The sequence below is a fragment of the Macaca fascicularis genome, chromosome X (assembly GCF_037993035.2).
Source record: "Macaca fascicularis isolate 582-1 chromosome X, T2T-MFA8v1.1".
NCBI lineage: Eukaryota > Metazoa > Chordata > Mammalia > Primates > Cercopithecidae > Macaca > Macaca fascicularis.
The window spans coordinates 36345030-36359021 of NC_088395.1; the positions used below are offsets into that span (position 1 = coordinate 36345030).

The window sequence follows — 13992 nt, forward strand, 5'->3', positions numbered from 1 at the left end:
TCTGTGCTTACTAGTAATTTTGGTCATTTTGTTAAAAAAAATATTGTTTTGAAACAGTGATTTGTAAATACCTAGTTCCCCGGTGTATGTGAGAGAGAATGTGATTGAGTGCAATTTTATTAAAGTGATACATTGGAGTATAAGGAACACAAAATTTTAGAATATGAGGTGTGTTAACACAGTACTAAAGTATGCCCGTAAGTAGGCCAAATGACTGACTGCAGTTCCTCAGAGAAAAACAGGATCAAACAAATTTAGTCTTACATTCTAGTGTTAAAGCAGAAAGAAAATCTGGATATTCCAGAAATTGGGAGAATATTACAGATATGTATTTCTCAAATAAGAGTAATATTTCAGCATGTCTTTATGTTATATCTCAGATTTAATTAAAATGGTTAATGCTTGTGAGGGGTTTGTGGTTTGATAGGAAGCAAAATTGTTAATCAAGTGATTTTAACTATATCCTTCCTTATATGAATATGTCCCACAAACTTAGGCAATGGACAAATAAACTCAAAAATATAAAACCAATCTCAAAATGTGTAAAATCAATATTGTGCAAGAGGCATATATTACGTTTGAAATTTTAACATAATAAAATAGATTGAATAAGAAGGAATTTGACCAATTAATTAATATAGAAACTATTTTTAAGTTATAACCAATATAACAAGTGACCCAGTTTTTAATATTACAAATGATTGACTTGGTTATTATTAGCAGTCTCCTATTAAACATACTTTAAAATAAAATTTTAAAAATCGCCATATATTCCCCAATATTGTATGTATAAGTGGCAAGAATTGATCATGTCTTATCAAAATTTCACATTACTTTGAACAAATAAGCCAATCCAGTCTATATTTGACAGAGACAGGATTAGCTGACCAGGTTGTTGATTCCCATGCCTCACTCCCAGACTGGTGATTCCCAAAGTCTTCTTTTGCAAAACACCACTATTTCATGCTCTATAATGCTATTTTTTTTTATTTTATATTTAATAAGATTTAGTTTGCTAGTACAGTATTTTGTTGAGGATTTTGCCTGTGTGATTATAATATTTAATAGTGTAATTGCCTTTTTCAGTGATTTGTCTGTTTTTGTATGATTAATATTAATCTTATAGAATTATTTCTGAAATGTAACCTTCTATTCTATTGTTTGGAAAAGTTTGTGAATGACTGTTATTAATTATTTGAATGTTTGATATAATTCACAGGTGAAACAGCCTGGTTCTGAGCTTTGCTTTGTGGAAGTTTATATCATTACTAATTCCATCTCTTTGCTATGAGCCCGTTCAGATTTTCTATTTCTTCTCAAATCAGTTTTGCTATTTTATTCCAGAAATTTTTGCATTTCTTCTACATCATCTAATTTGCTGGCACAGAGGCTTTCAGAGTATTCCCTTATAATCCTTTTTTAATTTCTGAAATGTTAATAGTGATGTTCCTCCTTCTATTCCTTAGTTTAGTCATTTAATTCTTCTCACTTATATTCTTGATCAGTCCAGGTAATAATTTGTCATTTCATTGATCTTTCCAAAAAATTCCTTCTGCTTTCCTTGGTGTTCTCTATTGTTTTTCTGTCCTCTATTTCATTTCTGCACTAATTTTTTTTGGATATTACTTATTTCCTTCTATTTGCTTTGTGTTTAGATGTCTCTTTTTTCTCGCTTCTTAAGGTGAAAATTTAGATTATTATTATGAGATTTTTTTCATAGAGGCATTTTTATCTACATATTTATCTCTACGGACTGCTTGAGCTTCATCTCATATGTTTTGGAATATGTTATTTTATTTTCATTAATCTTAAGTTATTATTATTATTATTTTTGAGACAGAGTTTTGCTCTTGCCCCCAGGCTGAAGTGCAATGGTGCGATCTCAGCTCACTGCAACCTCCGCCTCCCAGGTTCAAATGATTCTCCTGCCTCAGCCTCCCGAGTTGCTGGGATTACAGACACCCACCACCACACCCAGCAAATTTTTGTATTTGTAGTAGAGACGGGGTTTCACCATATTGGCCAGGCTGGTCTCGAACTCTTGACCTCAGGTGATCCCCCCACCTTGGCCTCCCAAAGTGCTCGCATTACAGGTATCAGCCACCATGCCCAGCAATCTTAAATTATTTTTAATTTCTTTTTGATTTCTTGCTAACCCACCAGTTATTTGGGAGTATGTTGTTTAATTTCCCCATGTTTGTTAATTTTCAACTTTTCTGTCACGAATTTTATTCCATTTAAGTTAGAGAGCATACTTTGTATTATTTAAATCATTTTAAATTTATCAAGGTTTGTTTTATGGCATAAGGTCCATACTGCGGAATGCTCATAAGAAGAATCTATATTTTGCTGTTGCTGAGTAAATTGTTCTATAGGTGTCTCTTAATTTTAGTTGGTTTATAGTATTGTATAAGACTTATATTTTCTTGTAGATTTTCTGCCTAAATTTTTCTATTCATAATGAAAAGGGCAGTATTTAACTATCTAACTATTAATGTTGATCTCTTCATTTCTCCCTTCACTTATGTCAGTTTTACTTTCTGTCTTTTGGTGCTCTAAAATTCAGTGAATGTATATTTATAGTAATTTTATCTTCCTGATTGTTCATATAAAATGTCTCTATCTGTAGTTACAATTTTTGTTTTAAATTCTATCATGTCTTCTATTAGTATAGCTACTTCAACATTCTTGTGGTTGTATGTATGATATATAATTTTTTGTCCTTTTACTTTCAATCTATTTTTATCTTTCAGTCTAACATATGTCTCCTTTATATAGCATATTGTCAGATTTGGGGGTTTTGTTTTGTTCTTGTTCTTGTTTTTGTTGTTGTTGTTGTTGTTGTTGTTGAGATGGAGTCTCGCTCTGTCGCCCAGGTTGGAGTGCAGTGGCATGATCTCAGCTCACCGCAAGCTCTGCCTCCCGGGTTCACACCATTCTCATGCCTCAGCATCCTGAGTAGCTGGGACTACAGGCGCCTGCCACCACGCCTGGCTAATTTTTTGTGTTTTTAGTAGAGACGGGGTTTCACCGAGTTAGCCAGGATGGTCTCAATCTCCTGACCTCGTGATCCAACCGCCTTGGCCTCCCAAAGTGCTGGGATTACAGGTGTGAGCCACCATGCCTGGACTTGTTTTAACAGCTTAATTAAGATAACATTGATATGAAAGAACTGCAGGTATTTACTGTGTACATTTTGATGAGTTTAAACATGTGCAAACACCCATGATACCATTACCATAATCAAAGGAACAGAAATTTCCTCCCAGAGTTCTCTTGTGTCCCTTTGTTTTCTGCTTGGTTTGTTTGCTTTTTGGTAAAAGCACTGAGCATGATATCTACCCTTCTTATATTTTGAAGTGTATGATATTGTTAACTATTGGCACGATATTTTATAGTCGATGTCTGGAACTTATTCATCTAATATTACAGTTGAAACTTTATACCCATTGAACAACTCTCCATTTCCCTAAACCCACAACTACTGTCAGTCATGATGGCCTTCTTCGCTTCTATGAGTTTGACTAGTATAAACACTTTGTATCAATGAAATTATGCATATTTGTAATTCTATGACTGACTTATTTCCCTTAGCATAATGTCCTCCAGTTTCATCCACATTGTTACAGATGCAAGACTTCCTCTTTTTTTCAGTCAGAATAATATTCTATTGTATGTATATGTATATATTAAATTAATCACTGCTTTTGATTGCATTATTTAATCAATTCGCAAATTTGTTATTATTGACACAGTTGGTTTTACTTTTGCCAATTTCCATTTAGTTTGCTATATTGTATGTCTTTTTGTTTGTTTCTCTATTAGTCCATGACTTCCTTTTTTAATAATAGTGTATATTTTTCAATGCAGGATTTTAATTTCTAATGGCTTTTTCAATATATTTTTGAATTTGTTTCCTTAATGATTGCACTAGAGTTTACCATAGACATTTTTACTTATCATAATCAGCTTCAGATATATACTAGCTTAATTCCAGTTAGATTCACAAAGTGTTACTCTTATATAGCTCTATTCCCTTTCCCTTCTTTTCCTGGTGTTAGTGTCATACATATTACATCAGTATTACACACCCAACAATATATTGCTATAATTATTATTTTATATAATTTGTATGACTTTGAGAAAGCTGGGAGAAAGTATATTGGTTTGCTAGGGTTTCCATAACAAAACACCACAGATCAGATGGAATAAACTACAGAAATTTATGTTCTCAAAGTTCTGGCAGTTAGAAGTCCAAGATTAAAATGCCGTCATTTTTACTTTCTTCTGAAACTTTTCTTCTTGGCTTACAAATAGTTGTCTTCTCATGTGGTCTTTTTTCTGTGAATGTATATCCCTGATGTATCTTTGTGTTTTCAAATTTCCTTCTTCTTACAAGGACATAATTCAGATTGGATTAGGACGTACCGTGAGGGTCTTAATTATCTATTTAAAGGCTCTTTCTCCAAATACAGTCACATTTAGAGATACCAGGGTTAGGTCTTCAAAATATGAAGTTTGAGGGGACAAAATTCAGCCCATAACAAAGAGCAAGTATATATCTATAATTTTTATATTTTAACCTTCCTATTTAGTATTTCCATTTCTCTTCATTTGTTTGCATGGATTGGTGCTACCATATAGAATAATTTCTGTGACCCGATCCAGCTTTCATCTCACCCACTTCATTTTTTGAACGTTTTTTCTCCTATTTTTCCTCTCTCCTTTTTTTTGCATATAATTTCATTGCCCACATGTTGTACTTAATGGTGTGCCTACCATACATATGTCAGATTCTATTTACTTTTTTTTTTCATTTTTTTCTCTGTTCTTCAGAAAAGAATCTTCAAGTTTGTTAGTTCTTTCTTCCCCCAGTTCAAATCTACTATTAAGCCCTTGAGTGAATATTTCTTTCTCTTACTGTAGCTTCCATCTCCAAAATCTCCATTTGTTTCTTTTTTTTTATAATTTCAGTTTCTTTGTTGATATTCTCTATTCGATGCCACATTGTCATCATGCTTTCCTTTACTTCTTTAATTATACTTTCCTTTAGTTCTTTGAAGATATTTATAATGGCTATTTTAAATTTGATTTCTGTTCAATCTGATACCTGGGTTACTCTAACAGGCAGTTTCTACTCTCTGTTACTTTTCTTCTTCTTTTTTTTTTTTTTTTCATGTGTTTCATAATGTTTATGAAATAGGGTAGACATTGTAGACAATATATTATGCCAATTCTAGATACGGGTTCTGTCTGCCCCAGGTTTGCTAATGTTATTTGCACTTCTAATTTTTTTACTGACTGTCTGGGTTATTTTGGTAATGTCTATCTCCCCCTGCTCAAACCCACACACACATGGTGTTAAGGCTCTGATGTTGCTTGTCAAAGGCCACAGTCTTTGGTATGCCCACAATTACCCTGGGATTACAGTGGTTTTGGCAGGGCTCCCTGTGTGTTTTCCTGACCACACCCTTCTGTTAAATTCCCTACATGGGGTGGGGATGTATTGGGGGAAACTGCCCCCAATGTTTCAACATGGGTCCTTTTCTGTTTTCCCTAAGTGTCAGCCAGTCTGAGAAATAAAGGGAAAGAGTACAAAATGGAGAAATTTTAAAGCTGAGTGTCCAGGGGAGACATCACATGTCGACAGGTTCTGTGATGCCCCCCAAGCCGCAAAACCAGCAAGTTTTTATTAGTGATTTTCAAAAGGGGACGGAGTGTACGAATAGGGTATGGGTCACAGAGATCACATGCTTCACAAGGTAATAAAATATCACAAGACAAATGGAGGCAGGGTGAGATCATAGGACCGGGGTGAAACTAAAAATGCTAATGAAGTTTTGGACGTGCATTTTCATTGATAACATCTTATCAGGAGACAGGGTTTGAGAGTAGACAACTGGTCTGACCAAAATGTATTAGGTGGGAATTTCCTCGTCCTAATAAGCATGGGAGCACTACAGGAGACCGGGGCTTATTTCATCCCTTATCTACAACCATAAAACAGACATTCCCAGAGCAGCCATTTCAGAGACCTACCCCTAGGAACGCATTCTCTTTCTCAGGGCTGTTCCTTGCTGAGAAAAAGAATTCAGCGATGTTTCTCCTATTTGCTTTTGAAAGAAGAGAAATATGGCTCTGTTCTGCTCAGCTCTCAGGCAGCCAGACCTAATGGTTATCTCTGTTGTTCCCTGAATATTGCTGTTATCCTGTTCTTTTTTCAAGGTGCCCACATTTCATATTGTTTAAACAATTTGTGCAGTTAACGCAATCATCACAGGGTCCTGAGGCAACATACATCTGCAGCTTACAAAGATGATGGAATTAAGAGATTAAAGACAGGCATAGGAAATCACAAGAGTATTGATTGGGGAAGTGATAAATGTCCATGAAATCTTCACAATTTATGTTCAGAGATTACAGTAAAGACAGGCATAAGAAATTATAAAAGTATTAATTTGGAGAACTGATAAATGTCCATGAAATCTTCACAATTTATGTTCTTCTGCCATGGCTTCAGCCAGTCCCTCCATTCAGGGTCTGTGACTTCCCGTAACAGGGTTGGATAAATTACTCTTCAAGCTAATTCAGTCAACTTCAGACCTCTTTGAGAAAACTGTTCTATAAATCATTGTTTGAGATTTTTTCTGACTCCAGGAGGACTTCTAGCAGTCTCCTTCTCCAGTTCTCTCCAGCAAACTAACAAGCCTATAGTTTAGCTTGTATCTTTGTTGATCTACCAGTCTCCATCCAATTGTATTTCACCACAACTGGCAGTGTTTCTGAGAGCACACTTTCACTTGAATTTCTCCACACATTATTGAAAATGAAATCAGTACTTTGAGAAGCGATTAGGAGCTATTCATTTTAAAGCCTGCTTCTCTCCTCAGGGAAAATATCTGATCCATGACTCTAGAGCTGGAGGTGGGGACAATGGTGCACTTCTTCTTCAGCAAACCCTCCATTTTTGGAGCTGAGTGCTAGGTGGGCAAGGGGGCAAAATAGCCTCAGGATTTTTTGACTTGCTTCTCTCAGTATGGAACTACCACCTTACAAACTGGGCAAGGGCCATTGGGGTTTCAGTATTTTCAGCAGTGCCACACTCACGTGAGAGCTTCAGTCCATGAGTGGGTGCTGGGTAGAAGAAAGGAGCTTCTCACTGTCTCTCAACTGCACTTACCGAGAACCTAGCCTCAGCAACATGTACTGAGGTGAAAATGTTGATGTCCCATGCCTCCCAGAAACATAGGCCTCCAAATGGGAGCCAGGGGAAGGAAGAGCCCTATGTTCTTGGCAAAAACAGTCTGAAACAAAGTTTCTTTTTTGTTGAGCTTGAAAGGAAGAAGGAGATAGAGTTCTTGGTTCAAATTCTACAGACTACTGGTTTTCTTATTATATTTTAGTTGATTTTGTTTAAAGATTTTTCTTAATTTGTTGTATGCCCTTAGAACCATCTCCAGAGAATTTCAAAGTGTTTTTTTGGGTTTCTTTGTTTGTTTGTTTTGTTTTTACTCATTTTCTTGGGGTGAGAGTCCAAGGATCTCTCGTGGTGTCAGACTTAATGTTTGTCTTAAATATTATTTTATCTGTTATTAAGATAGCCACTCCAGCTCCTTTTTTATTACTATTTTCATGGTATTCCTTTTTAAATCTTTTTAATCCCAATTGGTTTGTGTTTTTGAACCCAATGTTTGTCTCTTTTCTTTTATCCATCTTGTCAATCTTTCCTGTTTGATTGAAGTGTTTAGTCTGTTACATTTAACTCAATCTGTAATCTAGTAGAATTTATGTCTGTCACTTTTATATTTCCTTTATATATCACTAATGTCTTTGTTCATCTGTTTATCTGTTACTGCCTGAGTTTTTTAACAGTTATTTTGCATACCATTTTATTTCCTTTTAGTTTCTTTCAGTTTATGATTTTCTAATTGTTTTCTTAATAGTTACCCTGAGGATTACAATCAGCATCATATAAAACAATCTAACTCAGATTAGTACCAACTGAATTTCAATATAATTCAGAAACTTTGTATCTGCAATGTATCTCTTTTTCCTAGCCTTTCCCTAGTGTTATTATACCAATATCATCTTAATGCATTATAAGCCCATAAAGCAGTTTTATATTTATTGTCCTACTCTAGTTTATTTTAAATGAGAAAGGCAAATATAAAGAGTTGCAAAGAAAATGAAAATTTATAGCTTGTTTTTAAATATATATTTACCATTGTAGTAACCTTTCTTCATGCCTTTTATTACCTCATGTAGTTTTGATTAATTTCTTGTGTCCTTTTATCTCAGCTGAAATATTTCTTGTGCCACAGTTCTGCTACTAATGAATTGTTTTAGGTTTTGTTTACTTTGGAATATCTTTTCTCCTTCATTTTTGAAGGACAGTTTTTTTGTTTTCTTCTTTTGTTTTTTTTTTATTTTTTTGAAGGAGAGTTTTTTCTTTATACATTGTACTTCATCAACTCTATTTCTTGCAGTGTACTGAATACATAATCCTATTGTTTTCTATCTTCCAGCATTTCAGATGGAAAGTCAGCTGTTAATCATATTAAGGAGCCACTGTAGGCACTGAGTCAATTTTGTATTGCTACTTACAAGATTGTCTATATCTTAGCCTTTCAACTGTTTAATTATTATTATCTATATGTGGATTGCCTTGAGTTTATCCTACAAAGTGTTCTTTGTGCTTCTTAGATGTGTAAATTAGTGCTTTTCATCAAATTTTAGAAGTATTCATTCTTTATTTTTAAAATGTTTTTTTCCTCTTTCTCTCTCTCTCTTGTCTTTTGGAAATTCCCATTAGACTTATGTTGGTGTCCCACAGGCATCTGGATCTCTGTTAATTTTTCTTTATTATTTTTTCTTCCTGTTCCTCAAAATAAATAATATCAATTGACATATTTTAAATGCACTGCTTTTTTTTTTCTTTTGCCATACCAAACCTGCTGTTGAGCCCCTCTAGTAATTTTTAGTTTCAGGGATGTTATTTTTCAATTCTAGAATTTCTAATTGGTTCTTTTGTATCATTTCTATCTCTTTAATTGGTATTGTCTATTCGGTGACACATCATTGTACCCCATATGCAGCATCTTTGACATATTTTGGGGATCAGGCAAGTTAGTTTAATCCAATACATGGACATATTTTCCCCCATATGTTCTTCTCATGTTTCATCAGGCTTTTGTTTGACCCAGCTTCTGTAGCAATCTCACACATAATTGCTGTGGATTTATTTCAGCAAACATCCTGGTGTGATAGGTGTTCTCCCTTAAGTCAGGTCAAATAAAAACAAATACTTTACAAATTAAGGCTTGAAATTTTCCAGGAAGCAGCAAGACAGGTTAGATAATAACAATGCTCAGGAATAAGACTTTTTTGAAGAAGTCCAATGTCAGTCTTTCCCTCCTTCATGTTGTAAGCTACAGATTTTTACAACTTCCTTGGGTGCAAGCCTGCTGCAGAGCTGTCAAAAGGAGGATGGGAGTTACAACACACAAGTTACAATGCAACAAACTCCACTGTTCTTACCAAAGTTTGGCAGTTTATCTTGGATAAACACTACTCCTGAGATTGTTGCATGCCTCTCTGTATTTACCAGTGTTCTGAAAAAGTTAATTTTCACAACTCTTACCAGTGTTTTTTGTTGCTTACATAGAGGGATAAATGTATGGTGGTTCTAATGTTGTAATTCTCTGCCTTTCTTTCATTGGTTGTCTAGTTTTATAATTTGAAAAATATTTTGTTTTAGCTTAGGCTCTTGCTTCTCAAAGTGTTATCCTTGGATCAGTAGCACCAACATCACCTGGGAGCTTGCTAGAAAGACAAAATTTCAGGCCCACTTCAATCCAATTGAGTCAGAATTTGCATTTAATAACATCTCCAGAAGATTTGTTTTTACATTAATATTAGAATCATGTTGTTCTAGGTCAGCAGGTTTCAAAGTTTAATAAATGGGTGAGGCCAGGCATGGTGGCTCATGCCTGTAATCCCAGCACTTTGGGAGGCCGAGGCAGATGGATCACGAGGTCAAGAGTTCAAGACCAGCCTGGCCAACGTGGTGAAACCCAGTCTCTACAAAAATTCAAAAAAATTAGCTGGGCATGGGGAATGCGCCTGTAATCCCAGTTACTTGGGAGGCTGAGGTGGAAGAATTGCTTGAACTCGGGAGGCTGAGGTTGCAGTGAGCCAAGATCGTGCCATTACGCTCCAGCCTGGGTGACAGAGTGAGACTCCGTCTCAAAATAATAATGATAATAATAATAATAATAAATGGGCAAACTATATTAAAAGCATCTTAAGAACTTGTTTTAAATAAAGATTTCTGGAGCCCATTCCAGACCTGCTTAGAATTCATACAGGTAGAACTTTGGAAATCTGCATTTTGAACAAAATTTAAGTAATTATTATGCAGATTGAAGTGTGAGAGCTGCTGATTTAGAAACTGCAGTTATCAACTAGGATTATTCTTTTTTCATTTAACAGGTAGTTCATATTGCGTTTTTGCAGTTAATATTTATATATATTTTAAGAAAACATGTTCTTTGTATTTAAGCAGTGATGATTCAGACACATGTAGATTGCTATTTTAACTCAAAATGGTATATGCACAATGTATAAAAATATGATATTTATTGGCCGGGCGCGGTGGCTCAAGCCTGTAATCCCAGCACTTTGGGAGGCCGAGACGGGTGGATCACAAGGTCAGGAGATCGAGACCATCCTGGCTAACCCGGTGAAACCCCGTCTCTACTAAAAAATACAAAAAACTAGCCGGGCGAGGTGGCGGGCGCCTGTAGTCCCAGCTACTCGGAAGGCTGAGGCAGGAGAATGGCGTGAACCCGGGAGGCGGAGCTTGCAGTGAGCTGAGATCCGGCCACTGCACTCCAGCCTGGGTGACAGAGCGAGACCCCATCTCAAAAAAAAAAAAAAAAAAAAAAAAAAATGATATTTATTATGTTGGGCTAGTCATTTTATTTGTGTGTCAAATTCGATGATCCTTGTGACTACTTTTTAGCCAGAACAGGTTATTACCAAAATAAATTTCTCCAATTAGTTACCTTGGATTTATAGAAATATAAATAAATGTTGGAATATTCTTCTGCCTCATAATTTTATGAAATTTAGATGAGAATTTAGAATTTAGTAGCTGACTTTAAATTTAAATTACTCTCTGGAGAGGAATTCTTCTTTATGTATTTGCCTAATTGTATCTTAGTAATAATATAGGTGAATCTGGTAGTCTGACAGATGTTTCACAAAGTTCACAATTTACATTTTACTATATTTAATTTCGTCTGTTTAAGCATTTTTAGTATTTAATATTCACACAATTCTTTATAATTCTTATATGAAAGCATCAGAAATATCAATTTAAAACAATAGGACAGAATCTGATGTTGGCATTAGTTCAACCACTGTGGAAAGCAGTTTGGAGATTTCTCAAAGAACTTAAAATAGAATTACCATTTGATCCAGCAATCCCAATAGTGGATATATACCCAAAGATAAACAAATCATTCTACCAGAAATACACATGTACTCATATGTTCATTGCAGCACTATTCACAGTAGAAAAGACATGGAATCAACCTAGGTGCCCATCAATGGTGGATTGGATAAAGAAAACGTGGTACATATGCACCATGGAATACTTTGCAGCCATAAAAATGAAGGAGATCATGTTCTTTGCAGCAACATGAAAGCAACTGGAGGCCATCATCCTAAGAGAATTGATGCAGAAACTGAAAACCAATTACCTCATGTCCTCATTTATAAGTGGGAGCCAAACATTGGGTACACATGGACATAAAGAGGGGAACGATAGACACTGGCAACTACTAGAGGACAGAGAGATGGAGGAGGCAAGGACTGCAATAATACCTATTGGATACTACGCTCACTATCTGGATAATGAAATCAATTATATGCCAAACCTCAGCATCATGCAATATGCCAACCCTACACATGAACTCTGAATATAAAATAAAAGTTGAACATTTTAAAAATAATAAAATAAAAAATAAAAATTTGACTGAAGAAAAAATGGAATAAGAAAAATAATGAGTTTTAGGATATAGGAAAGTGTTGCATTTTAGTTTATATACAGGTGCAGACGTGTGTGTGTTTGTGTGTGTGTGTGTGTATTATCAAGACTAAAACTTTTGATTAATTTATTGCTAGCCTAGTTTTTCTCAAAAAGCTAGGATTTGGGGATATCAATAACTGTTATATAATAAAAGGGGTTTCTTTTGATAAATCAAGTTTAGATATTTTGTTCTTAACAATATTTGACACAATCTGTTCACTTCTGAACGTAGAATTAGCCATTCACGACATGAATTTCCATGACATCTTTAATTTACTGCTAGGGCATCATTTGTATACTATTCTTACCCTATGATGTGAGCAGCCTGGGGCAAAAATGTTTGTGTTTCCAGAACCTCATGTCCTACAAGTAAGAAACAAATGTCGCTATAACTGTTTCTTGAATATATGAGCATTGTCGTATAGGAAGACTTTCCGTTGCTGTGTGATTTCAGAAGATGGCATAATTATTAATGTACTGATTGACTAGCTACCCACATCTCATGTCCATTCCTGAAACATTTTGCTTTTATCGGAATAGGTTTAGAAATTATGAAACGTGGCCGGGCGCGGTGGCTCACGCCTGTAATCCCAGCACTTTGGGAGGCCGAGGCGGGCGGATCACGAGTTCAGGAGATGGAGACCATCCTGGCGAACACGATGAAAAACCGTCTCTACTAAAAATACAAAAAAGTTAGCCAGACGTGGTGGTGGGCGCCTGTAGTCCCAGCTTCTAGGGAGGCTGAGGCAGGAGAATGGCGTGAACCCGGGAGGTGGCGGAGCTTGCAGTGAGCGGAGATCCGGCCACTGCACTCCCGCCTGGGCGACAGAGCGAGACTCCGTCTCAAAAAAAAAAAAAAAAAAGTTATGAAACATGTACAGCTCTGGTGATGTGTAAGACCAGTGTGATATTTCCTCTTTGTTTCTGGAATATAATTGACTAATCACTTATCTTCTAAATGTCCTTGCCATGAGAATTCAGTGCTGCCATTCCATATAAAAAGATACTATGTTTCACATATTTCCATTCCCGATCTTTCCCTTCTTTCTAACATATATCTTCTGAGTTGCAGAATGAAAGCACATGGATTTTTTAAACTGTAGTTTATTCTGATTCTAAGGATATTTTATGAATTATGGGAAAAATTTATCACATATCTGAATTTTGTTGCAATCAATTAAAAATAATTATTTCTTCATTTATTACAGTGTTATTTTGGTGGAATCCTCAACATTTGTCTCTTCGCCATCAAAGTTAACTGAATCCAGGCAATACCCAAAACATGAGTAAGTGTCTATATTTTGTACTCATAAGTATCTGAGAAAAAGTTTTGAGAAATAAGTGGTCAAGGAAACTAGTTATATAATTACACAATAGTTTTCATTTATTCAAAATGTTTTATTTACCTAATTCACACTCATATCCAAATACATATTTATATGTTACTAGATTCATGTGCATAAAAATTGAATAAATATGAACTTGGTTAAATATGCTAGATTTTCATGATTTGTGGTAGTTATGTTCTATGAAATTGCTACACATTATATTTGTGAATACTGAACCATTATTCCAAGAAGAAACACATATAATCATACAGATTATAATAGTAAATTCTAAAAATAACCCATCATGGAAGATTCTATTTTCTTTTTTTTACAAAATGAAAACAAAGTTCAGAAGTGTCAGATGACTTTCCTGACACTGCCCCAATAAAAGGCATCAGAGAAGGTATTCAAACCCTGTCCACTAGGCCTGAGTGTCTTGCATTACTCTGCACTGCCCACTGTTGTCTCTACCTCTTCTCATCTCTATACTTGTATAAGGATTGAAATAAGAAGGCCCCTTGTCACCTTGTTTGACCTCAGCTGCGAATTGGTGCAACCAGTGACAAGAAC

General features: G+C 35.3%; 1 protein-coding gene across 1 annotated transcript in view; it reads left to right on the plus strand.

Moving 5' to 3' along the window:
• CFAP47 (cilia and flagella associated protein 47) overlaps window positions 1-13992 on the plus strand; it is a 429680-nt gene that overhangs the window by 208719 nt on the left and 206969 nt on the right. The window contains exon 40 of the mRNA XM_015443631.3: window positions 13303-13380. Coding sequence (XP_015299117.3) covers window positions 13303-13380 — 78 coding nt within the window. The remainder of the gene's footprint in view (window positions 1-13302; window positions 13381-13992) is intronic.